The following is a 27,958-nucleotide window of genomic DNA, read 5'->3' on the forward strand; positions in this document are numbered from 1 at the left end:
TTTTTATCAAATCATCAAAAATAAATGTGCTGAAGACTAAGCTTTTGTCTGGGGCGCGGGTTTAGCAATTTAGTAAATTTGTCTCATAATATATGGTGTGGCTCTTTCCCAAAATAAAATTAATATTTTTTGCTTTTATGGCTCTTTGAGTCAAAAAGGTTCCCGACCCCTGGACTACAGGATAATATTACATTATCACACTCTCAAACCTGCGGGGTTCTTCTTGGCTCTTGGGATCACCAGTAGACCAGCATTGTGTACATTTTCCAACCCTATTCTGTATTCTACTAAGCTTTAAAGTATTGCAAAGCATCAAATTCTAATTTTGTCTACAATTTTCATTACGATTTTGGACAAGTTTTTAAATATGTTTCATTCAGGGAAGGTCAGATATCTGTTCTATCCCATTTGGATTGTCGTAGTTCTGAGCTTAAACCTTTTGTGGCAAATGTAAACAAGAAGATGGTGGATTTGTTTAGATTGCTGCTCTGTATAGTTTTTGGCAAATCACAGTATTTTGCGTGAGTCTACATCGAATACGCATAAATCTAAAGCAACTTTGTGTTGTGTTTAGCTGCTTCTAATGGTTAAAAAAAGATATTGATTTGAATAATAATAAGAGAAAAATACAAGAATTCTTATATAAATGTGCATTTTAAAATGTGCATTTTAAATACTAGAAGGTTGAGAAATTTGTATTCATCTTACATAACATGGGTCTCACCAGGACTGAGCTGCTATTAACCGCCATCTTGCTGCTACTGGTCACAAAAAACACCCTTATGCTTGTGTGCTAGCGAAAAAACTATATTAAATTTTAAAGATAAGCAAATAATACACAAAATATTTTACAAACGTGCATTTTTTTCAAAATACTAGATTGTTTTTACATAACATGAGCCTCATTTAGAGGAGGTTGATATGATTGTCTGCCACAGTGCTAAAGAACAGAAACCAGCCCTCGCTCCCACACAAAAAAATCACAAAAAGCTGTAAAAAATAAATAAGAAGATTGTGCAATTTTGGTCTATTTGATTTTCTCTAGTTTGTGGGCTTTATAAATGTACTGTGCAAGTAACTATAAACCTTAAAAGTGAAAATGATTAATGTGTTTATACCTGATTATTACCATCCATAATATTGATAGTTCTTTGTTTTGACAGCTAAATAAGAACCAGCCAGTGTCTGTCCAAGACGTCCTTCAAATCCTGCGCCTTCACGTGTCCATCCCGCAGTGTGACGTCTTTGGCTACCTCAGTATCGACCACGAGTTGGTAGTCCTCGTTGCGCCTGTGGATCAGAACCCGACTTCCTTGCAGGTGACACACATGCACAGTTTTCATTTTCTAAAAATATACTGAAAGTGTTTTCCTGTCCTGTTTGAGACATTGCAGTAATATAATGAACTTCCTAGCCATTCTCAAATTGAATTTTAGTCTTAAACCTATAAATTGGGTCAGAAGACATTAGGACCTAAAAAGTACTGATGGTCCCTCCTTACAATGGTGGTAAATTCCTGGAAATTGACCTAAGAAGTACCGTAAATTCCGGACTATAGAGCGCATCTGATTATAAGGAGCACCCACCACATTTTAAGAGGAAAACCGATTTTGTACTTACACAAGCCGCACCTGTGTATAAGCCGCATGCGCCCACATTAAAACATGTCACGCAAACACAAAATTAACCAAAACCCGACTTTAAGTGCCGCGATTGAAACTGAATTTGAATGTCCTTCATCAAAGTACACAGTCCAAAATTCACAGCCGGCAAAGTGAACGGAAAATGATACCGGTAGTTAAGGTTTGATGCAGACCTGCAGAGTCCGGGTCCCGTTGAAAGTAATCCAAGGAAAAAAGTGTATATATTTTCAAAGGTAAGGGTGGGAAAAATATATATCCACTATTGTCCGCCGCGTCCACAAACACGTCTCACCTTTACTCCACTTCCAGTCAGCCCCCGTTGTCTTCGCCCCTTCTTTTTGATTCGCCCGTGGAAAACATATCAGAATAAGTCTCTAAAATAAATACGTTACAAAAATATACAGTTGCAAATACATATTGTACATGGTTACACATATTTACAAAGAAAGACGGTATACCGAGAGAGTTTCCAAAGCTTTAATAATAATAATATAACTTTCATCCCAAACGTTGCCTGTGACAGGTGGCAACACGCTCGCAACACAGTTAACGGGTCTGTTGAAAAAACATACCGTACTTGTAAAAATCATGGTAAACCGTCCTCATCTTCCTCCTTAGAACTGAAGCCATCAAAGTCGTCTTCTTCAGTGTCGGAAAGAAACTTTGTCATATAGACGTCGTCCCACGTTCCCGCAGCCTTACTCGAGCTGTCACTGTCGCTGGAACTCTCATCCACTCCTGATTCTGTGCCCTCCACTCCGTCGCGCAGCAGACCGGCTTTTCGGAACCCGTTGGTGATGGTGGATTTTTCGATGCTGCCCCACGCTGTCAGGATCCACTGGCAGACTTGCGAAAAAGTTGCCTTTCGCATGCGGCCAGTTATAATGAAAGATTTCTCGCGGCTAGTCAAGCCAAGAAGTTGCAGGGTTGAACGTTTGGGAAAAAAGTAGCGGCTTATAGTCTGGAATTTACGGTACATGCATTATTGCACGGGTCACTAAATTGGTACTTGCAGGCACCTGGTTCTTAAAATACCTCACTTGTGATGGGTCATCGTGAATATTTAAGAAATTGAATTTTTAACTGGTATAAGAAATCATTGACATCATCGTTTTCTTTAAATACATGAACATTCTTCTATGTATTTTTTAACTTATATAGCTTGTAATCCGGGCATATAAATCACACAGTATTCTTATACAAAGCAAATGTTTTAGGGGTTGCCTGAGCCTATTTAAACCCAACTCCTAATAACGTTTAAGTTGTAACATAATGAATAAGTTATGTTAGAAATGCGTATGAAACTGGGTGCCCTTAACACGACTGTAATCTATTGTTTATCGTGGTTAATGGGGACCGCAACCCCCAACGATATGCGAAAATCCATGAAGTAGACACATCTTCAATGCTTTGACTGAGGGAAGGAGGTTGTTCCCCAAAACCTCTCAATACATGGCCCCAGTCATCCTCTCTTTCATGCAGTGCACTCTTCCTGTCCCGTGTGCAGAAAAACACCTCCAAAGCATGATGCTGCCACCCCCCATGCTTCACAGTGGGGTTGGTGTTCATCAGATTGTACTCTTCATTCTTCTTCCTCCAAACAATCTTCATAGAATTATGACCAAAAAGTTCTATTTTGGTCACATCTGTCCATAAAACTTTCTCCCATGACTCCTCTGTATCATCCAAATAGTCATATGCAAACTTAAGACGGGCCTTGACATGTGCTGGTTTAAGCAGGGGAACCTTTCGTGTCATGCATGATTACAAATCATGACGTCTTAGTAACCTTGGAAACGGTGGTCCCAGCTCTTTTCATGTCATTGACCAACTCCTGTCGTGTAGTTCCGGGCTGATTCCTCACCTTTCTTAGAATCATTGAGACCCCACCAGGTGATGTCTTGCATGGGGATCCACGCAGATTGAGACTGACCGTCATGTTTAGCTACTTTCATTTTGTAATGATTGCTCCAACAGTGGACCTTTTTTCACCAAGCTGCTTGGCAATTGCTCCATAGCCATTTCCAGCCTTGCGGAGGTGTACAGTTTTGTCTCTGGTGTCTTTGGACAGCTCTTTGGTCTTCGCCATGTTACAAGTTAGTCTTACTGATTGTATGAGGTGGACAGGTGTCTTTATGCAGGTAACGACCTCAAACAGGCTCATCTGATTCATGATGATACATGGAGTGCAGGTGGACTTGTAATGGGCGGACTAAAAGTTCTTTCAGGGTCAGAATTCTAGAATGACACACAGGTGTTCAAATACTTATTTGCAGTTATATCACACAAATTCATCGTTAAAATATAATGCATTGTGATTTATGGATTTTTCTTTTTAGTTTATCTCTCTCACAGTGGGTATGCACCTACGATGAAAATTTCAGACCCCTTCATGATTTCTAAGAGGGAGAAATGGCAAAATAGCAGGCTGTTCACATTTTATTTACTTCATATATATATATATATATATATATATATATGTTACAACTAAAAAGATTTCGTAAAAAAAGTCATTTTTCCATGCATGATAAAATGCTTCGTGAATGTAGCCCAAGAGCTCTTTGGAATTAGTAGTTATCCACCAGTATTGACTGAGGATCCATGATACACTTTATTTATTGTTTTCTGTGTTTAAAACTTTGTAGAGTGCTGATTTCCAGGTGGAAAGTCTTAAAAATCCTTGAATAGTCTTGAATTTAAGCTGTAGGAACCCTGAAGTCTGATGCTTATTTTTTTTCCCCAGATTGAAGCCTGCAGTAAAGAAGCGGAGAAGATCGACTCGCTCATCAATTACGCCAGCCCAACATTGGTCTCCCACGTCCCCCTCTCTGCTCTCGTGGCCTCTGAGACCAAAACCTCTTCTGTCAAATCCTCCGCAGCATCCCCTCCGGGCCCCTGCCTGATCTTCCTCCTGTGTTTAATAATGGCGGCATCCTTCAGGCCCTAACGGACGTAAATCTCCTTTGTTGAAGATGTAATGTCCGTCGTGTAGAAGGACGCATCGGCGGCTCCTTCGGACAATCTTAACCATCGAATGGTCGGCGTGTGAAACAATCATGGTGGAAAAGCTTCAGCTTTGTACATAACAGTATTAGGAGCGGATGAGTTCCTCACAAGCATCTTGGTGCCAGAGAACTATGTTGAGGTGCGAAGAGGAGAGCCATGGAAACATCATGGGGAGGAGCGCCCCTGGGCTCAATCCTCATCCCGCATCAACTCTTCACGAGTGTGTGTAAATGAAGCATCTGGCTTCGAATGATCAGTGTTAAATCCCAGCAGCAAGCTCTTCTCTGACCTTTTTTGGGGTCTCAATCGTATTAGGGTCTTAAGGTGTACCTCCGTTAAGGTTTTTCAGCAGTGCTAAGAGGTGCATTTGCTCATTCAATTTTGGATATGATCAGTGACTCACTTCAGGGTTGTGTCAAACCAGATAAGTATTCGCTGACCTTCTTAATAACAGGAATTTAGTTTCAATACCAAAGATTGGGAGGGTTTAAATGATAAACAGTAATGCTATTTTTGTTTAATTCACCATAAGTTTGCGCACACTGTGGGTAAACGTTTCATATTAGGATCATTTTTCCAATAATTTAATCGATAAGGATTTTCGATACAGTTTTTACATACACACCAACACTATTGCTTTAAACTTTAGGCTTTTCTACCCTTAAAAATGCCTCCTGCTTTTTAAAACAAAAAACAAAAAAAGAATTAACCTTTTCATCAATTTTAAAAATCAACAAAAAAACCTTGACTCAAGACAATTTTTTTAGTCTACGGTTGCGTCATCTTGAAACGAGAGTATCTCTTTGTACGTATATTATTCTTAATGCAATAGAGTGCGCAATAAAATCTATCGCTTTTTAATGTCAATTTACGATATTCATCGATACAGACACCAGATACCGATACCACTGGTACAAAGAAGTCTCCCAACAAATAATGTCTTAAGAATCACAAAAGTAAATTTTTTTACAAAGAGGAGAGCCGTTGAAACATAATAAGGAGAGCCCCTGGGCTTAATCCTTGTCCCTCGTCGTTTTTCCTCTCACTTCTCATTGTTTATTATAATACAGCCACTAGAGGGCAGCCGATACTAGTAATACCGAATTGTTTAGTTCCTGCTTGTTTTCATTCATTTTTTAAGAGAATGTGATGTGAAATCTTCCGGTTTACAAGGTTTGGGTTGCTTGTACCACACTCAACCATTCCCATTCCCATAGAACTTTTGTTTTTTTCTGGGTTTCTTTTGGTCCAAACAGTATTAGGACTATGACTCCCCAAGCATTCATCTTTTTCATTATAATCTTACTCTGTATATATCTTTCTTTTATACTTTTTTGGACACCATCCTAATTAAAACTGACTCAGGTTGTGCACTAAATTTGCTTTAATATGGGGAACGATTGAAACTGAAAGTAGAAAAATAAGGACTATAGCACGGGATGACGATACGAGATGTTTTGCTTTAGTATCGGAGGTTTGTGACGTTTATTATGGTGGCTAATTATATTTTCCTCAATTGTGCTGCTTGTGGTTAAAATGAGAACGTCCATTTTTTTTCTTAATGTTACGTGAGGCCAGTAGTGCTCCAATTGAAAGCATGAAGAGGGATTTCGCCCATTTGTACATTTGAAATCCAAACTAGAAGCCATTTAAAAAGACAATCAGCTCTTTGCTACCTAAACTCCACTCGGGGGAAATATTTCCACTGTATGCCTTGCATAATAGTGTCTTATGAAGTATTATTATTCCTAATGCAATATATTTTGTTGTTGTCATGAAAGTTCTTTATATTTGATAAGTATGAGATATCGGTTGTGCCATGTTTTCAAAAGAATAGTCGCTATTTTTACGTGCGTGATCGTTAATGAAGTGATCTTAATCCTTACGTGATGCAATTCTGAACTGCCTGCACAGTGCACACGTTTTAAGCAGTATTACTATGTTGGGCAGATTCGTTCAGGGTACAAAGAAGTATTAGGGCCAAAGGGAGGGGGATTAGAATCATTTTTGTGAAAAAGATAAAAGGATAATAATGCCGATGAAATCATAATTACGATTAGGGAATATTTATCGCTATATTTCAACTTTGATGTCCTAATTGTGTTTAATTATGTTTAATCTTTAGTATATATTTTGTAGTCATCCATAACAGAAAACCTCACCTGGCTCCTATGTATGTATCTATGCTATATCATTTTTATACATGTTATGACTGTTTTTTTTTTCAAATGCAAAAAAATTGATTGTATATGTCTTAAAGTCTTTCCAGCTGAGAATTCAGCACAGAGAGACTAAAAATGTCGGCTAAACAAATATAATGGCTCTGTCCAAAAAGTTAAATAAAAATGAGGAAAAATGTGTTTATTTACTTTGGGTCTTGTTTCATATCTGTTAGCTTACCAAATTGCTTATTGTATGTGTGCATTGTTTTTGTGTATTTGATTCTGGAAAGGTGATCATTTCAAATTGTATGGAATAAAGTCACTTTAATGCAAATTCTCGTGATCTATATGTCAGGTCCAGATCGGAGACAGGACCCACTTGCGTTACGTTTCTCTGTTTTATTGGAAGAAAGGGTTGCACCCACGTTCCGGTGATCGCTGGGCGTGGGGAGCAAGTGGCTCTGAACGCGAAAGTGGGACTTCCGTGGCAAGCAATGGCGGTGTCGGGAACAGAAAAACGGGTCAGTAGCTGGGACAGGAGAGCAAACATGTGGTTGGGGGTCGGAAATGAGTCATAAGCCAGGAGAGGAGAGAGGACGTGGTCGAGAACAAAAACTGATCGTTATTCGGGACGAGAGAAGAAACGTGGTCGTGATCAAAACAGGTCGTAATTCGGCACGAAGGAACAGACGTGGTCAGTGTTCCCTCTAAGCTGCGCGCGTGCGCAATTGCGCACTGCTCGCACATTCTCAGCGCATAAGAAAATGAAATGAAAAATGAAATGATCTGCATTTATATAGCGCTTTTCAAGTCAATGACTTCCCAAAGCGCTTTACAATGTGCTCCACATTTCCCAATAGCGGCCCTGCAGCCATGTAAGGCGCTAACCTGCTTATTGGGGGTATTAGGGGTTCAGTGTCTTACCCAAGGACACTTCGACATGTAACACGGGCGAGACGGGATTCGAACTGGGATCCCTTGATCCAAAGACAAACGCTCTACCACCTGAGCTACTGCCGCCCCTAGCCAGCTCACAAAAATGAGGGCTCAAAATTACTAATTAAGAAGCGACTTAAGTCAAAGTTACAGTGCATGAAGGTAAAAATACACGGGTTACCCTGACGTTGTGTCCTAAATGCGTTATTTTGACGTCGAGTCGAAGTTGAGTAAAGTTAGTAGAGTTTGTCGAGAAACGGCTTCTTCGGCTCGGCTCACTAAAAGGAACCGGCTCTTTTGGGTCCTAAACGGCCCTTCGGGTTGTTTTTGCTTCTTTAATCCCAACATGACCAAATATTATGTAAAATTATGCACAAAATGACTTAAATGAAGGGGGGAATAGAACAAAAAAGAAAAAAAACACTAAAATGAAAGAGCAGTGAAAAGCTGAGAAAAAAAGAAACAAAAGGAAGAGGAAAAAAAGAAGGAAAAATTTAGAAAAAAGCCAGAAAAAAGAAAAGAAAGAAATGTAGGTAAAAAGTAAATAGAGAACAAAAAGAAAAAAGTAACAGCTCGGAAAAAATAAACACAATGAGATTTTTTTTAAAGGAATTTTTAAAAAAAGTAGAAAAAAACATGGAAAAAAGAAGAAAAAATTTGTGTTGCATTCAAATAATTTCCAATGATATCAAGTGAATCTTGTTGCCAACATTTTACTTCCACTAAAAAATGTGATTAAGTACAGTTCTGTATCTTACAACCGACTAAATAAGCCCTCAAAAATGTTAATAATATGCGACAAAATATATCAGGAAATAAAAAGAAATTGATATCTTGTGAACGAATTGTAAGGACAAACGACGTTTGCAGGCCGTACAACCTTTGCAATACAAGAGAAAAATAATTTTGCATTGCCGGAAACTCAGCAAAATATAACTTGATGTCAAGTTTTGGACATATTTGATAATTAATTATCTTGCCACACTCGGGATTATGGTTGCTCACTGTTGTTTCAAGCGTTGCTCACTGAATTTGTGTGAAAGCTCAGACCCGTGGAAAATTAGAGGGAACATTGGACGTGGTCGAGTTCAAAACAGATCGTAACCGGCGCAAAAACAGGCGAAAAAGGACTTGAGATTCTCAGACGGACCGACAAAAGGGGACTGACAGGACAGAGTTTAAATACTGACAGGGAGCCAACCTGTCACCAAGCTGCAGCTGGCGCCACACGGGCGGGGCCAATTGGGCACCATGGCAACCGTGACAGTTCAGTGCAAATTTCTATTCCTAGCAGTCATTTATACAATCGGTGCCTTTAATACAAGATCAATTCATTTGGAATTCTTTAAAGTTGGCCTATATCGCGATGTCAGGTTCAAAACGATGTTCAGATGAAATAAAAGACTTATGAGTTACAATCAAACTAATTTATTAAAAAAAAGCAAGCACATTAAAACAAGGCAAAATTGCGTTCTTGGGTTGCGATGAAATAATCCCACAGACTGAAGGGTGAGCCTCCTTTTTGTACTGTTTCATAGATTTCTGATTGGAGGAGTGAGTAAAACACGGGCACGTAAGCGCATTCTGGTTTGTTTTGGCAGGAATCACATATTCAAATTCAGTGTATAACGTTGGTCACTAGATGGCATGAGAGCATAATAAATGGTACATCACAGCAGTTTATTGTTCACACATAAATTGGAGTCTTGGGAAAATTACTCGTGACCTCCAAGTTGTGGGCTGTACGGTTTTGCCGAAAAGAGTTCTGTGCACCTGTTTGATAACAGATAGGGAGCTTCCAGCTCTGTAGAAACAAAGTACATTTGGCCTGGGAAACCCACGCTCCGGAAAACAACTCAAAAACCCAACTGCACAATTATTGAGTAAATATAAATGTATAAAAATAGTAAAAAAGGCACACTTAGACCAACAGCCGTAAAACTTGGAGACAGAAACTTGCTAATTGAATAGCATAAAGTTGGACAACTCCGAAGCGAGCAAGCCTTTTGCAAGATGGACAAGGTTTTGTCCACCACTTTCACCCTAGAGGTAAGATCTTAAACCCAAGCCCTACCCGATCCGAATTTCGTGCTAAGTCAGTAGATTTTTGTCTGTGCAGCCCTTTGAGACTCTTTGTGATTAACATGACTTGATTATTTGTGTAGATCAATCCGTGCCCTTATAAAAGGCAGAAGTTTTAGTGGTTGAGTGAGCCTTATTTTAACAATACTTCTAATAATTACAACATGAATGATAACATAATAGTAATACAGTCATAACCTGATAAGTTAGATAACCAGTTATAATCAAACAAATGTAGCTCTCAGCTTCAAAACGGTTGGTAACTCCTGATATTTAGGCAGGGAGGCATAATTTTTTTTTTCTGTACTTCTTGAAATATGGGTCACATTCCTTAACAGTAGATGGCAGTAATGCCGTGCTCCATACCATCTTCCTGTTCATACATTTGGCGCCTTCCAATTGAGCTTGAGAGGGATCACATCTCATTTTATTGTGATTGTGTTTTGAAGGGCAGAAAATATGGGTCACTAAGACCGATTATGCTGCATGAAACATTATATTTTTATGGTCTGAAGAAAACATGTTTTTTTTTTCACTTGCACTAGCAGGACGGTAAATTTCATGAATGGACAAAAAAAGATTTGTTTGTTTGCGTTTGTCAATACAATTTATAATAAACTACGTTGGTACGGCCTTCATTACTCGCCCCAATTGGCTGGACTAGCTGTCAATCAAATCATTTCAACTATGTTTATTTACTTTCCGTTTCGTGTTTCACGTCTCTTATTTTATGTGTTGACTTACCAAATCGTTAGTTGTACATATGCTTTGTTTTGTGTTTGCTTCTAGAATTTCCAATGATATTGAACAAAATTAAAGTGATTTTTATGATACTTTTGTATCTTCCTCCTTGAAATGTGGGTCACTAATAACAGCGGTTATTACTGATATTATTAGTATATTATTATTACGGTAATCAGTTAAGTGAACTTGAACATAAAAAAATAAAGCTTTCATTTGCAATATTAAAAAGACAAGTATTGATTTGTTTACTTTTGTTAAGATCATTGTTAAAAGTTATTTAATAATTACAATACTAGAAGATTGTGATAGTTTGACCCGAGTAGTTTAGGCTTGGATTAGGCACGCCACTTAAAGGGGCGAGTCCTATCTACTCATTTGTATTCATGAGTACAGCCTCCTTTACTCACCCAAATTGGCAGTCAATCAAGTCAAGTCGTGTTTATTTGTATAGCCCTTAATCACAAAGAGTCTCAAAGAGATGCACAGACCACAGATTATTGCAAACTACAGACTATTATGACGCCATCCCCTGGTCTAAAACCTACATGAGGGCAAGGGAAAACTCGAAAACCTCAACATGAGGAAAACGAAGAAATCATGAGGTAAATTAGAAGATACCTTCTAATGTATAAGATTCATTAACTACAGCTTGATTATTAAAATATTTATCTCCAAATTAAAAAAAATGTCCTAAGTATAACAAAAAAAATCATGCAATTATGACTAAATATGCAGATGTTATAGTGGTTGATTGAGTCTATGTTAATGATGGCTAGTTGAAGCCCCATAAAGCAGTGAAGCCATGCAGAGAAATGTTCCACATACACGTTGGGGCTTCAAGAAGATTCATTTTCTCCACTGCGCTGTCATGTGGATAGAAAAATGTATTACATGCTTCTAGTGTGTTATTTATTCATCCTAAAATGATTTTGTGTTTCTTGTTTGATACATGTTGTATGTATGTATCACTTGTTGTATCGATGCCTTGTTTTGTGTGTGTGTGTTTTCTTTAATTTTAATGACTTTACAGCAAAATCGATTCATTCTTACCGTTGTAGCGAGCAGAGACGGGAGTCGTAGGCGGAGTGTCAAACAAACGTGCCAACGGACGCTGCTTTAATAACATGTAAACTTGCGATAACCAAAACAAACACACGAGAGTGGCTAGAACCGGTCGAATTAAGAGTCCCCCTAGGAACTCGCTAACTAAACAATAGTTCCATGGGTGAATTATGTACAACCCACTACACCGTAATGAAATGCGTTAAATTACGTCCCTGTACTTTCACAACCTAAGAAGAAGACAGAAAAAACTGATGAGGGATTTGAGCCTTCAAAAATTAACAAATTGTTGACTGTGGTTTCATTTTTAAAAGTATTTCTTTAATCGGTGTATTTTGTGGTTTGAACAATTTTATTGACACTATTGACAGCAAATAAACAATGTAAGGTTTGAACAATTTTTCTCGACAATTTTAACAGCAATAGAGCATATTCATAATTTCGTTATATCTGTACCACTGATTAAAATTAAATTAAATTAAATTAAAAACACTTTATTTGGTGAACCAATAGTTGCCTTAATTCTATATCAATTTCCGACGACAAAGCCAATTATAAAAAAGGAAACGTGGTTTACAAATAGGTTTATGTGGGTACGTTTAAAAAAAATGACCTCATTTTAAATGATCGTAAAACAAAACGTTTAAGAGCTCTAAAAATACGTTTTGATGACGTATTTCATTAAAAACAGTGAAAGTATACGTCATCTTGATGTGCAACAGTATATAATTGACATTTCAAAGAACCAATTGCAGTTTTGATATGTGTGCGTTCAGGCCAATCATAAAGTCTTAAAGGCGGGACTTGTGACGTAACATTGTGTGAAGAGTTTAGCGACAGCCTTATCCCCGTGGTGGACAATTGCCCTTGAAAACAGTTAACTCCGATATTTGGTTTATAGTTTTTATTTTTATTTTGTTTTAGTAGGTTTTTTTCTTCAAAGGCTGAGTTGCGTTGTTGTATGTGCGGTAATAACATGTCGGCGCCTTTACCTGCCATCGTGCCTGCTACCCGCAAAGCCACCGCTGCGGTGAGTCGATAATCTACATTTTAATGCAATTATAATCCCTAATTCAACTTTCTAAATGGTGCAAGATTACATTTTAAATTTGTGGGATTAACGGATGTCAATTGCAAACCTTTGCAGGTGATCTTTCTGCATGGCCTCGGTGACACTGGGTAGGTAAACATGTTAACTCGAAATGTTCTAAATAACGTTGTTTTGTTGGGTTTAAGAATTCGCGTGATACGATGTGGAGCAACAAATTCGCGTTTAATTCACATCAGCGCCATTCTTGACACACTTATAGTAACATCACTTGTACTTCCGGTCGGTATTTTCACAATAAAACGCTGGATATAGACAATATTCCACCTCAGTCTCGGATAGGTAAACATCTTGACGAGAATTGCAGTAAATAATTTGGCTGACTATTACTGCTACCATATTTTTGTATTAGAAATATGTATTTTTTTTCCTTCGTCGAATATTTACTCGCCGCTAGCAAGCCATGCTGAAAGTTGAATTGCCAGCGTTATAACCGAACTACAGGAAACCCTCGGTTATCGCGGTTAATGGGGACCAAAACCACCCGCGAAAAGTGAAAATCCGCGAAGTAGCTGGGCCCCTTCAAAAATGCTTTTAAAAAAAAGTGTAATTTATTTATTTTTTTTATCAATATTTTTTGGACCTGCGAAGCTCTGAACCCGCGAACGTGGAACCACAAAGTAGCAACGCCCCTTCAAAAATGCTTTAAAAAAAAGTTTTTTTAATTTATTTTTTTAAAAATTATTTTATTTTATTATTATTATTTTTTTTAGACCCGCGAAGCTCTGAACCCGCGAACGTGGAACCGCGAAGTAGCAAGGTTCCACTGTACATGTCATTTTCTGATTTGTCGACATTTTCTTCTGTAGATTTATTTATTCTCTCTATCTTTCTCTCTCTCTTTCTCTTTCTCTTTCTCTCTCTCTCTTTTTCTCTCTCTATTTCTCTCTCTCTCTTATATATATATATATATATATATATATATATATATATATATATACCAACAGCATATTTAACTATCTATATCTAGCTCTTATATCTATATATATATCCCATATACAGTATATATATATATATAGCTATCTTATATCTCTCTTATATCTATATCTCTATCCCCCTCTAATGGTAATGGTAAAAGGAATTTATATAGCGCTTTCCTATCTCTGTTTCTCTGTGTGTGTCCTTATATATATATATATATATAAAACAAGGAAGAATGCTAACTATGGAGACTCAGAGTGTCCAGAATGCACAATTTTACCTCCCATTTTCTTGCCCAGTCTTTTTTTGAGGTTTTTAGTGACCCTTAGCAGCAAGATGGCAGACAATTTGCTCATGTTATGTAAAAATCAATGCAAATTTCTCAAGCAACGAGTATTCTAGAAAAAAAATACACCTTTATAACATAGTTAATGTATTTTGGATTTATTTTTTAATCAAGATAGTTATTTTTAATGAATTGTTTCTTTTTACAACTGCCCCTTCAAACTTTTTAATTACGGTGGGGGGCATCAAACAATTACCGAATTGGGCCCAGGGCTGCATGTTAGAGCCCCCTGCCGTAGATTGTCCATCCACCGGGGTCTCACAAAATTCTATGGGAAACACTGCTTACTATATGAGTACTCATAAAAAATAGCACAGAAAAATCGAAAATGGCATCGAAACTGCAATATCGATCTGAAAAAAATGCAATTGGGTTTTTTCCAAAATGTTGCATCCCTACTTCATAGTCAACTTTCCTTTTTTTTTAAAATAATTCACTCGCCATGTCGGGCAAGGTGGCTCAAGGGCTCCTGTCATCATGTGGTAAACATTGTTGCATATTCACTTATTGAGTCAGTGTAAGCTCTTTTATTTATGTTTTTAATAAATCTGAGGATTTTTTTTACTTAAAGGGACAGTGTTTGTTTAGTACTCCTAGTGGAAAGAAATTAATTAAACAGTATTGTCTTAAGTGATAAATATACATGAATTCATCGTACAAACTTGCTTCTATTAAAATACTCTTAGATTGAAAAATAAGAAATGATTTATTTTACATGAACTGAGCAGGGTCCTTCAAATGGTGGATCCTGACCCACTTTTGGGACCTCTCTTCAGTGGGACGAGGGCCTTTGCTAAATAATGTTATAAAGAAAAAAAAAACTCCGGGTCAATTACATTCCTTAACAGTAGATGGCAGTAATGCCATGCTCGATATTATCTTCCTGTTCATACAATTGGCGCCTTCCGATTGAGCTTGAGAGGGACCACATCTCATTTTATTGTGATTGTGTTTTTAAGGGCAGAATAACGGTGCTTTACGAGTCTCTTTGGGTCTCCAAAGTTTGTATTATTTTTCTTGTGCCTTTGAGCAGTCGCTTACAGTTGCCATGAATACAGTGACATGGAAATCTCAAATAACACACACTGTCCCTCTGAGCTTGTCATGTTTGTTTTTTCCAGCCATGGCTGGGCCGAAGGCTTTGGTGGCATCAGGATTCCACACGTCAAGTACATCTGTCCACATGCGTATGTATCTCTTTCACATTATGCCTTTCGACTCTTGTTTTTTATTTGAAAATGACAAATTATTTGTTAACCAATAATAATAATGTGCCGTTTTTTTACAGCCCTTCCATTCCTGTCACCTTAAATATGCGAATGCCCATGCCTTCTTGGTAAGTTTAAATTAACCCCTTAACGTTCCGCCGGCGGGACTATTGATAAACAAAGGCGTGGCTTCACGATGTCACCAGTCACCGAAATACATCATGCCACATATCATTGGAAAGCTTAAACTCTCAGGATTCAAGTTATTTTGAAATACAGTGGAACCTCGGTTCTCGATCATAATCCGTTCCAGAACCCTGTCCGAAAACCGATTTGTTCGATCACCGAAATCATTTTTCCCATTAAAAATAATGTACATCGTTTTAATCCGTTCCAACACCCTGAATGTTTACCTTAAATGTTTAACGTAATCATAAAGCTAACCCAGGCTAATGGTACGTTCGCCTTATCCTAATCTTCCGTACGAAAGATTACGCTAACATGGACGTGTAAAAATAAAAAAAATCAGGTCGTTTACAAGTCATTTAGCACCTCCACAACAAGTGGTGAGCGGTTTATTGGAAAGGGGGCTGCGTTCCAACACCCTGAATGTTTACCTTGAATGTTTAACGTAAACATGACTTATCGTACGTTCGCGTAATCGTAATCTTCCGTACGAAAGATTACGCTAACATGAATGTGTAAAAATAAAAAAAAAGGATAAAGAAAAGAATTATGCGTAGGATTTCTTACCTTTGTGGTGGTCAGCAGAAGGCGCAGGTGGACGGTGGGGAGAGGATCAGACACTCGCACACCTTCATATTTTGCTATTTTTTCTTTCTTAAATGCAATAGTTGTACGCACTACTTCTCTTTTTTCACCTGTAGCAACTTTGCTGCTTGCACTGACTTTCTTCGGAGGCATAATTAGGGGCTAAAATACTTTGTACACCTATATTAAAAGCGAAAGCAAAACGAAGCACGTCCGCACGCGAAAACAGTTGGTCACAAAAAGAGCGATCTACACCCGTACGCCGCTCAGCATCGCCCCCTAGTGTACACACTCACGCATTACCGGCGTTCGAACTCCAATTTTTTGACCGAACAGTGAAGCAAGAATTTCTCGAAATTTTTGGTCGGACTCCGATTTGTCCGAACTGAGAGGCGTTCGAAAACCGAGGTTCCACTGTATACTCGTCACAGAAACATCACGATCAGTCTAAAACAGGATACCCGAAAACAATAAAGCCGGCGCAGCTCGCCAATTACATTCCCTGGCTGTCATCAAATTTGTTGAATGTACGCAAGAATGGCTTTGTTACATCCAGGACAATCCAGATAATCCAACAGTGTAAAATATTGACTCCAAAATAACCAATAATACCAACAGATAAAAAAACTAAACAAAATCCGCCTAAAAGTATGTCTGCTTCGTTCGACATTCTTCCTTGTAATTCGTTCGGTTTGCTCCAAAACTCCCCTTTAAAGATAAAAAGACTTGTAAAATTATTTCAAATTTGGTAGTTAGCCTCTGACCTTTCAATTGCCACCAATTTAGGCCAATAGCGGGATTTTTTTTCTACAGTCCACAGCCAGTCTGCATTAAGTTATACAGGCCTGTTAGATAAAAAGGAGATCGCCTCCAGTAGTTTCAAATATCTTCAGCCAGTAGTAACCAATTCGAATGATGATAGACAAATTGGTTACCCAATTAAATTTTTAACATAAATATATACGATGTGTATCCAAATCAGAGCTGGAATTAAACGTGCACAAAGGCATCCGTGATTCATTTTTACGCACTATTATTTCACGCAAGTGTGCATAATCATTGATTTGTATTCTCGTAAGAGAAGTCAAACATTTACAACTCTTTCACAGTGTCTAGAAAATTGGCCATGCTAAAATACAAATTTGCAAAAGTTTTAATGTTGTAAACTGCTCGTCTCCAGATGGGCACTTTTGGAAATGCCTAAACCTACCTTTAGTAAAATATGTAAAATACAATGTTTAGTTTTACACTTGGGTTGGGATTTTAGGCAAATTGTACAGGAACGTTAAGGGGTTAATTCATTTTTTTTTTTTTTTTTAAATATCGCAATTAAAAATACTCCATTACTACGTTTGTGCTTAGGTTTGATATTTACAGTCTGAGTCCCGACGCTAAAGAAGACGAGGCAGGCATCAAGATTGCATCAGAACACCGTGCGTATTTTGTTTCAAAATGTTACTTTACAGCCCCAGTGTGTAATATTTGACCACTAGATGGCAATGTGTTGTCTGGCGCGAGCAAGGGCCAGTGCCAAAGAGCAAACAGCCTGGCGGTTGGATGCCGGACAAAAATGGCGGCGACCTAAGTGGGGATTCCACTGTGTGAAAGTTATACAAATTTCTCCACTTATGATTTTTAGTATATATTTATATCACATTCCTATGATAGTTCATGTATTTTGGCCTTGTATGCAAATCAGTGGTGTTGTTTTTTTTAACTGAATGAACGTTTTTGTATCACTAGGAGGCTCTAAATATTACACACTGCCCCTTTAATGCTTTCAGTGAATCACATATGATTATCCCTGTTTTTTTACATGGGTCACGCCCCAAAATGGATAGTAAAAACCCACAAACTACTCACATTTAGGTGTTTATTAAAGAACAAACCCAATTTACAGGCTCAAGGGTTTAACAAATAAAAGTACTGTACCTTTATTTTTTTTACAAATAACTTCTGTGCTGTCAAATTTGAATTTGAAAACTAATTTTGATGGCTTATTTCTCAGCTGTATTGATTAAGGACATGATCCACTTTACATGATACTTTGTTGCCATTGTTGTGGATTAACTGAAAGTCTGCAGCCTTCGAGCTGACAGTAGCCTATTCTGTGAAGACATCTGGCGGAAGTTATGGGAAAATGTTGTGGCAAGAAGTCTGTTGACTGAGCAAGTCTGGGCAGGAAAAAACATCAGGAGATGTTTTTGAGCACAATATAAAGCCCAACGTTTCTTGAACGAACTTTGAACGTTTCTGGAAAATTGCTCGAACATTAAATGAACAGTTCCGAATAAAGAGCGTTCCCTCTTTGCCATATCTCCTCTTTGCGTATATTTTGGGGCGACGCCCAACAACGTCCTCTCCAAAACCATCATGTGGACGTTACGGAAAACTGCATTTACCTCCTGGTCAGCAAAATAAAAATCCATAGTGAACCAAACACAAAAATCTCTCTGAAACGTTACATAAGTCTTAAGAGAAATGAAACATACTGTAAATATCTGTATCCATTAGGAAACATTAAGAATGTGTCTTGTTTTGGCCCACAGAAACCAAATATTTTTCTATTATCAAGCATTTTTTAAAAGGTGCCAGGTAGCCACTAGGAAGCACCAGAGATCCCCATGTAGCTCCAGAGCAAGTTTAGCACGTGTACAGGTCCAACTTTGTTGGCGATAGAAAGCTTCTTCATCTGCTTTTTGGTGTTTTTTGGGGTCCAGTGTTTTTGTGGCATGATGACTTTTAGAAAAACTTGAAATTAGAAAAGATTTGCACGTAAGTAATGTCGGTTCGTCCAGTGGTTTTATGTACCGTATTTTCACAACCATAGAGCGTTCCGTGTTAAAAGGGTGCAGTCTCCGTAGCTGGTTCTATTTCTGTATTCAACACTAGACAGGGCGCACCGCATGATAGGGTACGGGTGCCCTCTGCTGCGGCTGCCCTATGATAACACAGACAAGCATACAAGTGTGCATATTTAGATATACAATGTGAAAAAAAGGTTTGTTGTGGTTTATTTAAGTATCGATAGCAAAGTAAAACACGAGGATAAAAACTTGTCAGAGTTTGTTCTCTCCACTTGTAAACCCTCAATTCATAAATCTTGATTTCTCTCGCAGCTGCTCCGTTTCGTGTTATTCTGCATGGCATAGAAATGAACACACCACGGTGAACAAAAACACATTAAATATTTAATTGATGGGAAAGTGAGGTTTTGTATTTAATTCATATTTGGGGGGGGACAACTCGGTTCAGCTTTCGTTTGCACAGTAGTTTTCAAATTGCTAGATACGCTACGGGGTTAGCATCCATGAGTGCTTCCGCAAACAATTGATGCATTGCGTGTGGCGTCCTCTTCTGTACAAGCAGGACACTTGTCACGTTAACGCAGGAGTTACATAGAATCACAGATGATCACATACAAGCAGTGTTCTCGTTTGCCCGCGTCCCTGCGTCCTAGACGCATCATTTTTGCTGGGGACGCATAGTCTCAAATCAACGTGCGTCCTTGGGACGCAACTTTTTTGACACAAAATTGTCATTATTACCCGCTTACATTTTTTATAAACAAAGATTTACCACACTCCAAACTTTTCGTCAGGCAGATGTTGTTTTGGTCTCGCGGTTCGAGGTTCTGCACGCCAATCTCGAGGTGTGTGGTGAAAAGTCCATCTCTTTTTAGAGAACCGGCTTTTTTGGCTCAATCATTCAAGAGAGCCGGCTCACTTGCTTTGATGCATTATATTACGAATTATTATGTTGTATAAAGAAGTTAAGTATAGAAAGAGAAAATGAAAAAAAAGACAGGTTTGTGGTTATCCCTTTAATCGGTATATTACCAATAATAATTTGATGCAGAAAATGAATTCATAATTTGATGATTAAAACTGAATGAATATATAGATTTTTATTATATATTTGTCACCGATTTACAATTTCAACCACAATAATACTAAATTTTGGGGACCCATTGATCTCTGTTGGGACCCATAGATTTTTGAGCATGCGAGTCCCTAGGGACTCATCACTTTTTCAGAGGTAATATAGTTGGAAATGAAACTCTCACAAAAACCTCGAATTTCACCCAAAAACTTTACGTTTTGGGGCTGACCCGGCCAATGCTCGAACCTGTGACCTAGCGGTCTCGGGGCGGGCGCCCAACCCTAAGTCCACCGAGCTGGTCTTTACATGACACACAGGGCGCACCGCACGATATGAATAAATCTGAGGTTTTTTTGGTGCGGTATATGGTCATGAAAACACAGTATGTGTAGCACTCGTTATTGACGCAGAAAAGGGGCCGTGATACAGCAAGGGATTACTGTACTTTTGATGTATTTTCAGTTCAAGCCTTGATAGACCAAGAAGTGAAGAACGGCATTCCCGCTAATAGAATAATCGTGGGTGGATTTTCCCAGGTGAGTATCCAACAAGGAAGGATTCTTTCCTTTTTTTATATTTCTAAAAGTTCCCAGGCTGACTCTTTTGGTATGGTGTGAGCGCAGGGTGGTGCATTGTCTCTCTACTCGGCGTTGACGGGCCAGCACAAGCTGGCCGGAGTGGTCGCCCTCAGCTGCTGGCTTCCCCTGCGCAACACCTTGGCTCAGGTAAGGCAGTCGGTTCATTCCAGGGGCACAAGAAGCACAAGAGAACAATGAGCCGTGGTTTTAGATATGTCCACTTGGTGTCGGCAAAGCCAGGCGCCACTCGCAAAGCGACTGGGGCTGTATTTCCCGCTCATGCTCTATCTCGCCCGCTCTCTGCTTTGAGTTTTTTATTTTTTTCTCTTTGTCCTTTCTCGTTTCTTTGTAACTTTTTCTATCTTTTATTTTTCTTTCTATCTTCCTTTAACATTTTCATTCCTTCTCACTCTCATTGTTTCTCTCTTTTTCTTTCTTTTTCCCCTTATCTCTCTCTCTCTCCCTTTTCCATTTTTTCCTCTTTTCTTGCTCTTTATATTTTTTTACACAATTTCTCTCTTCTTTTACTCTTTCTTTTGCTCTCTCACACTCACTCTTTTTCTTTCTCTGTCTCTCACTTTTTTTCTCTTTTTTCCTTTTTCTTTCTCCATCTTTTTCTTTCTTTCTCATTCCCTCTCCCTCCTCCTTTTTTCTCTATTATGCGCCCTCTCTTTTTTTGCTCTCTCTATTTCTCTCTTTCATCCTTTTTTCTCTCTCTTCTCTCTTTTGCCCTTTTTATCTATCTACTCTATCTTTATCTGTCTCCCCTGTTCCCTCTCTTTTCCTTCTCTCATTTTCTCTCTTTCTTTCTCTTTAGTTTCTGGCCCCCGGTGATATTTTTTTCCATCATTTGGCCCTCAATTAAAATGAGTTTGACTCCCCTGTTCTAGGGCTTCAACTATCAACTATTTTAATAGTCAATTATCCATACATCTATTGTCTTCCGCTTATCTCGGGTCAGGTCACGGAGGCAAGAGCCTCAGCAGGGAAACCCAGACCTCCCTATCCCCAGCCACTTCATCCAGCTCATTAAACGGGATCCTGGGATGTCCCCAGACTAGCCTAGAGACGTTATCTCCCCAGCTTGTCCTGGGTGATACCAGGGTCCTCCTGCCGGTGGCACATGCCTGGAACACCTCCCAAGGGAGGCTTCCAGGAGCTTCCTTCTCAGATGCCCGAGCCACCTCATCGACGTGACGGCGAGTTTTGTTTGTTTTGGTGGATCCGCCTTGTCTAGACCGTGTCTGTCCCTCTGGATTCTGGAGACCATTCACTAGTCTTATGCTAGCCGACCTGCCTTTACGGGTGCGCTGCTATTCGGCCAGGGCTTTGCACCTCCCTGGGACGCCCTGTAGGGGGTGTCCTTGAAGGACATCTGTGCTTCCGCCTCTTGGGCGACACCTAGCCCTTTTGCCAGCAGGGTTTCTGCGGATCCTTGAAAAGTCTTAAAATGCATTGAATTCATTATGCTAAAAATAAGGCCTTAATTGGGATTAAAATGTCTTTAATCCAATTTCGAAAGTCTGGATAAGATTTCTATTTGTTTGAACTAAAAATTGTGGTGAAATTTATGAATTTTACAGGCTCGAGGCGTCGTTGCTGTCATGCACTTTTTGTATATTACCTATGTATTTTGAATTGAAGTTATCTATGTTTTGTGTCCTGCTAAATCTATTGCATCGTGGTCATCCTGGAAGGGGGGTTACCACTTGTGAGGCCCCTTCACAAGGTTTCTTATTTTCCTAACGCTAAGGTTTTTGAGTATTTCCTCGCCCGCATGTTGGTTCAAGATCAGGGGGTGGTGTCATTGTAACCTGTGCATTCCTTTTAGTCATTTTGTGGTTAAGGGCGTCACAAATAATTGTGAATGGACTCGTTTTGTGGCAACTTCGCGTGACCAGAATAATGGAACTATCAAAACGGTGATGTGGTTTCAGTCGGGCCTTTCAGAACGAATGCATGTCTTAGGTCTAGCCACAATACACAGAGCAACTTCGAACAGAGATTTGGGGAAAATTAAGAAAAGTAGCTGTCAGACCAGTGTTTTTCACCATGGCTCAAATCTGTTCCAGGTAAAGTGCGCGAGGCACAATGTACTGTGTGCAGGAAAAGTGTTTTTATTTTTGTTGGTTTCAATTGTGATTGAAATCTTAGTCCTGAATTGAACTTGCCTTAAGCTGTAGGAACCCTGGCCAGGTTCTCCAGCGTTTAGGTAGCCTCCCATACACCACTTGGCATTGTTTTTGGTCCAGTCCTGGATTCTCAGCAAAGTTTGTTTTTGGGGTTCCTCGTGACTAAGTCATCCAGTGCTAAGAGCACCCCCTCTGGCGGTCGTTGGGGACGAAATAAAACGAATGTTACAAATGGAACTACGGTTCTATGAGTCTCCTACGACCGCCAGAGCATCATGTCATTCGGAATCCTTGTGATCACGCGGAAAATACTGAAGGAAACATACTTGTGGTGAGACTGGAATTCACAGACATTCCTGGTGGCACGGTTGTTATGAATGAATGACAAAATTTTGGTATGCATTTTTCGAATTTTTTGACGGTGACATCCAGTTTTTGGCAGTCAGTAGGGACTCGTAGAACCGCAGTTTATAAATATTTCTGCAATATATTTAAGATCTAAGTATTATAGGTCTTGATAAATGCGCTAGCAAGGTTAGAAATTGCATATGTAACTTGCAGATATATCTGTGGCTCTTGAAAATACACAATTCTCATCAGATTTCTTTTTTCATTGGTACTTGAGAAATGAAAATTGGCTTCAAAAAGTCCTTAAAATGTGCTTGAATTTGGCCGCAAAAACGGTGTACGAACCCTGATGTGATCTGAATCTTACCGAGGCGAGTCAGACTCCTTTCTGTTCAACTGTCCGACTTTTCTCTTTATATGTTCATGTATGACAGTGGTATTGCCATGATACGCAAGGTCTACTTTTTACGCTTGCCTTATCCAGGCTCCAATGATCCCACAATTAAAATTTTTGGTATGTATAATTGATTTTGATGCTGTCAAGATAAAGACGCTAGTGCGCATGAGCGACTTTGCAGGGATTAGAATCATGTAAGAGGCCTCACTCTGTTGAAAAAACGAGTCAGGCGGCAATTGTTGACGGTGGAATTCATTGTCGACTGTTTCTATGTTTTTTTGTCGATTAATTGTCGCTGCCTTAGTTCATTCCGACACCTTTTTCCACTCCTGGCTCTCTCGTAGGCATCTCCTACCAACAAGGACGTGACCGTGCTTCAGTGCCACGGGGACGCTGACCCGCTGGTGCCGTTCTCCTTCGGCACTCGCACTGCCGAAAAGCTAAAGAGCCTCCTGGGCCCCGACCATGTCACCTTCAAGGCTTATCCCGGCCTCCTGCACAGTGCTTGTCCAGAGGTCTGTACTAATTGAACTCTTTATTTTACATCTTTGGGCCAAAAGACACATTTCATTGAAAAAAAAACACTGCTTGTTGAAAATGTTGAATTTTTTAGTTACAGCAGGGGTGGGAAACTATTTGGAGTGGCAGGCAAATGAATAAATGTATTTGTAGATATCTATTGTTATGTTTAAGGTCTTTATCACGATACTCAAACTGATTGAACATAAATTTACCATTCAACCCGATATTAACCTTAGCTTCACCTTTCCTAACAATTATGCGTGCTCGTTCCATAAGAGAGAAGACCAGGAAACCATCAGCCGAATTACCCGAGATTTTATTCCTAACAGCAAAAAACTGATACAGTATCGGAGGCTCGGGGCCCTCTCAATACAATCCGTGCTTCCCTGTGGCCATCAGGGAGAGACACTCCGTGTTCATTTTACCTGCGAAAAGTGATGGGTCCCGGGGACTCGCATGCTCAAAAATCTATGGGTCCCAACAGAGATCTATGGGTCCCCAAAATTTAGTGTTATCGAGGTTGAAATTGTAAATCGGCGAAAAATATATAAATGAATATGTAAATCATCACACTTAATTGTTAATACAAAGCAGTTATCACTTCACAAAAATATTGTACATTATACAAAATAATATTGCTGAAATATTAGTCTATATATTCATGCAGTTTTAATCACTTCAGATTTTTTAGTTCATATATTCTTTGTGGTTTGCTGTCCCGCCACAGTTGTAATGCCTTCTCAAGGTCCAATTGCAGCAACGGAATTTCCGTAGCTAATTTGTGGTTTTCATTGTCGTTGTGCCGATCCAATGTGCTTTTCTGAAAGTTCGTATTGCGAAATGATTTATGCAATCCAGTTTTTTTGTCACGCTGGGTGCACGCATCACAGAACATGTAGCCTCCATTATCATCCTCCTCAAAGCGTAACCAGGAATATAATTGAGTCCATTTTGGCAGAAAAGTACTTTTCTTGCTAGGAGTATTCTTTTGTTTATCTTTCGTCGAATCGTTCGCTTCAAAACACGTGTTTTCCTTGCCTCGCGGTCTTCTGAAGAATTTCTCCGCCGTTTTTTCGTGCCGGAATTATTGCCGTTGTTACCACTTTCTGTATTATGTTTCGACTTATTACCGACACTGATATAAATTACCAATTTTTTGTTGATTTGCACCTAATACCAACTGTTTTTTACGGAGGCATACTTCTTTTTCACTCGACAACCACCAAAACAATGACATCATCTCGAAGCAACGAGATCTCGTTTGCCGAGATCGGCGCGAGACCAAAACAACAATGGCGGATCTGCCTGACGAAAAGTTTGGAGTGCGGTAAATCTTTGTTAAAAAAAAAAAGTAATCGGGTAATAATGCCAATTTGGTGTCAAAAAAGTTGCGTCCCAAGGACGCACGTTGATTTGACACAATGCGTCCCCAGCAAAAATGATGCGTCTAGGACGCAGGGACGCTGGCAAACGAGAACACCGGACACTTTTCCTGAGGAGCCCCGAAGAGTTATCTATACAATATTCAAATCGACAGCAAAACACTAACCACTCTCATTTTATTGGTTTCATGATATCTGCAATCTGTTGCTTAAGATGCTTATTGGCTCTTCTCCGGCAGTCTCAGATGACGCCCTTTCTTGTGTACATGAATATCTGGGTGGAACACCTCACCATCTGGGTTCCCAGGAACGGCGATTCTTTGCTCGACCTTGGGCCCCCTTTTGTATCTCTCTCGTGATTAAGCCTCCAAAATAACTTTAAAAAAAGCACTATTCTACTTATTTGCAATACAACCTTGAATTATTAAACAACAGTTAGCATAGCACTACATGTCTGTACAAAACAATAAAATCCTTACCTATCTACATGTTATATCTCCTTATATTTGTGAATAAATCAGTTACAAAATGGTTTCAAAACGCTCACAATTAAAGCAAAATAATACATAAGCTCCCTGTTTTATGCACCAAATTCGATATTTAGTTTTTTAGTATTAACAAGGTTCCATTTTTTTTCAGTATTTTTGTGGTTTTCCTGTAGTTGTTTTTTCGTAGTATTTACTTCTTAATATGTCTGTCGTTGTATTTTCGTAATATTTCTGTAGTAGTAATTTTGTACTATATTATTAATGTATGGGAATTTTTGAAGTATTATCAAAGTAGTTTTTGTTTTTTGTATTTCTGTTACAGTTTTGTTGTATTGTGTTACTGTTATTGCATTTCTGTGGTTATTCTATAGTATTTTTTATTTTCAGAATGAAAGACAAAATAGATCCCTGTTTTTAAGCACTAAATTTGATTTTCAATTTTCTAGTATTTTTGTAGTATTTCTGAAGTAGTATTTTTGCTGTAGACAATGGGGACAAAAGTTGGCACCCCGAAAATTGTATTAGTACAGAGATCCCTCGATTTTTGTGGTTAGTGGCGACCCGAACCACCCGCGAAGTAGCACCATCATAAAAGCCCTGAAAGGCTCAAACTGACTTCGAGATGTCGTCATTACTGGCTGAGAGTACACGACTCTACCAAAATAGGTATATATTTCTACAAATAATAACACACAACACATAATTCCAGTTAAATGAATGATTTTATTATCATTATACAAAAGTAATACAACATTAAACGGCTTCTTCTTTCAGTGTAAGAAAGCAATTTAGAGAGCGGCTGGCTAGCTGCGCGCTAGCATAGATAGCTATGATGCTATGACAAAAACCTCTCGAGTGTAGTGGTTTCCCACAAAATGGAGGAAAAATGACAAGAGAATGAAATTTGCTGTCTTACAGGGGAAACCACCAATGACATTAGTACAATATTCACGTCTTGTGTTGTATTCTAGCACTGGCACTGTCATCTAGAAATCTAGACCTCACATTTTAAGCGACGCAGTCCTCAATTGTGTTTTCTTTCCAAATTATCGTCAATTTGTGCTCGTTTTCATAATCGATCCGGTGGTCACCGTCTTGAATGTTCACATGAGCCGAAAACACGTGACGTAAACAACTTGCAGTAGAGCTGAAAACGGCTTTGTGTGCATTGGTTGTTTTACTTACGACCACCATCTTAATCGATGATTTTCGCCGTTGGCAGGAAATGGTGGACATCAAGCGATTCATCGAGAAGCAGCTGCCCGCCACCAGCAACGAATGAAGGCCCACACTGCCAGTAGGACTCATCCTGAGAACACTTGACGATAACAAACCCATCTCCACCGCTACCTTAGGGCTTCGGAGGTACGCGGGACTGCTTCACATCGCTCTTCGGTTGGGGCTGGTCCCACCGCGAAGCAATGACACCGTAGAGTGACTTCAGTCACTTCTCGTGATGCTGAAAAGCCATTTTCTGTTCAGGGGTATCAGGAGCTTTGATATTCATCTAGAATAAATAGCCTATAAAGTATTTTTTCCTATCTATCTGCTAACTTTACAGCAACCAGTTCTGCTTGATCAGGATCAGTCTGTAATTTGTGTTTAATACGTGGTCGGGGATTGCCCCCAATGCCGTAAGTTGTCCGATTTATCATAATTGATAGAATCCGCGAAAAAAAAGATATTAAACAACTAAAAATGGTTTCACACTGTATTCATTCTGTGCTTTTTTTACGCTAGCATGTGAGCCTCAAGGAAAAAGAACAGCAACACACCATGTTCACTGTTTTTTTTTGTGCGGAATTTGTAATTTTGAAATGTTCAGCCTATTAAGTAACGGGCCACATTTAGTTAAAGTCAGAAAACAATGAGAAAGAAAGAAAAAAATGGTTTATTTGATTGTCTGAATCCGATATTTCTGCAATGGATATATTATTTATGAATAATTATACAGACGCTCCCCTACCTACGACCATTCAACTTACGAAAAACGGTCGATTCGAACATTTTTTCCAGGATGTTGAAAAATATCCGGACATTGTTGTAAGTTCCAATTTGTATCGTGTGCACCTTTTTCCGAGTAAAGGATAGTACTGTAGTGCTTCTTTCCACCACTGTGTGGCGCTGTGAGAAGTCACCCAGCATCCACACTGAAGAAGAAATATGGCTTTGTGTGTAAACATACTATACTGTATCTCCAGCGCGCTAAGAACGTTGACATTTTTATTGTCTAATATCTC

The 27,958-nt window shown here is 39.0% G+C and overlaps 2 protein-coding genes across 3 annotated transcripts in view; both read left to right on the plus strand.

Moving 5' to 3' along the window:
• reck (reversion-inducing-cysteine-rich protein with kazal motifs) overlaps positions 1-7,145 on the plus strand; it is a 63,981-nt gene extending 56,836 nt beyond the window's left edge. For both annotated transcript variants that reach the window (XM_088322218.1, XM_088322219.1), the window contains 2 exons: positions 1,164-1,319; positions 4,387-7,145. In XM_088322218.1, the coding sequence (XP_088178344.1) occupies positions 1,164-1,319; positions 4,387-4,590 (360 nt within the window). In that variant the 3' untranslated portion in view covers positions 4,591-7,145. The remainder of the gene's footprint in view (positions 1-1,163; positions 1,320-4,386) is intronic.
• Positions 7,146-12,406: 5,261 nt separating this feature from the next.
• On the plus strand, positions 12,407-27,425 carry lypla1 (lysophospholipase 1). The gene is made up of 9 exons (XM_088322568.1): positions 12,407-12,665; positions 12,783-12,814; positions 15,132-15,197; positions 15,299-15,346; positions 17,352-17,422; positions 20,334-20,407; positions 20,495-20,596; positions 23,671-23,841; positions 26,941-27,425. Exons 1-9 carry the CDS (start codon positions 12,597-12,599, stop codon positions 26,998-27,000), a joined length of 693 nt encoding a protein of 230 aa, XP_088178694.1. The 5' UTR covers positions 12,407-12,596; the 3' UTR covers positions 27,001-27,425.
• Positions 27,426-27,958: the final 533 nt, after the last annotated feature.

The sequence above is a fragment of the Urocampus carinirostris genome, chromosome 18, assembly GCF_059441175.1.
Source record: "Urocampus carinirostris isolate Australia breed hairy pipefish chromosome 18, RoL_Ucar_1.0, whole genome shotgun sequence".
Taxonomy (NCBI): Eukaryota; Metazoa; Chordata; class Actinopteri; order Syngnathiformes; family Syngnathidae; genus Urocampus; species Urocampus carinirostris.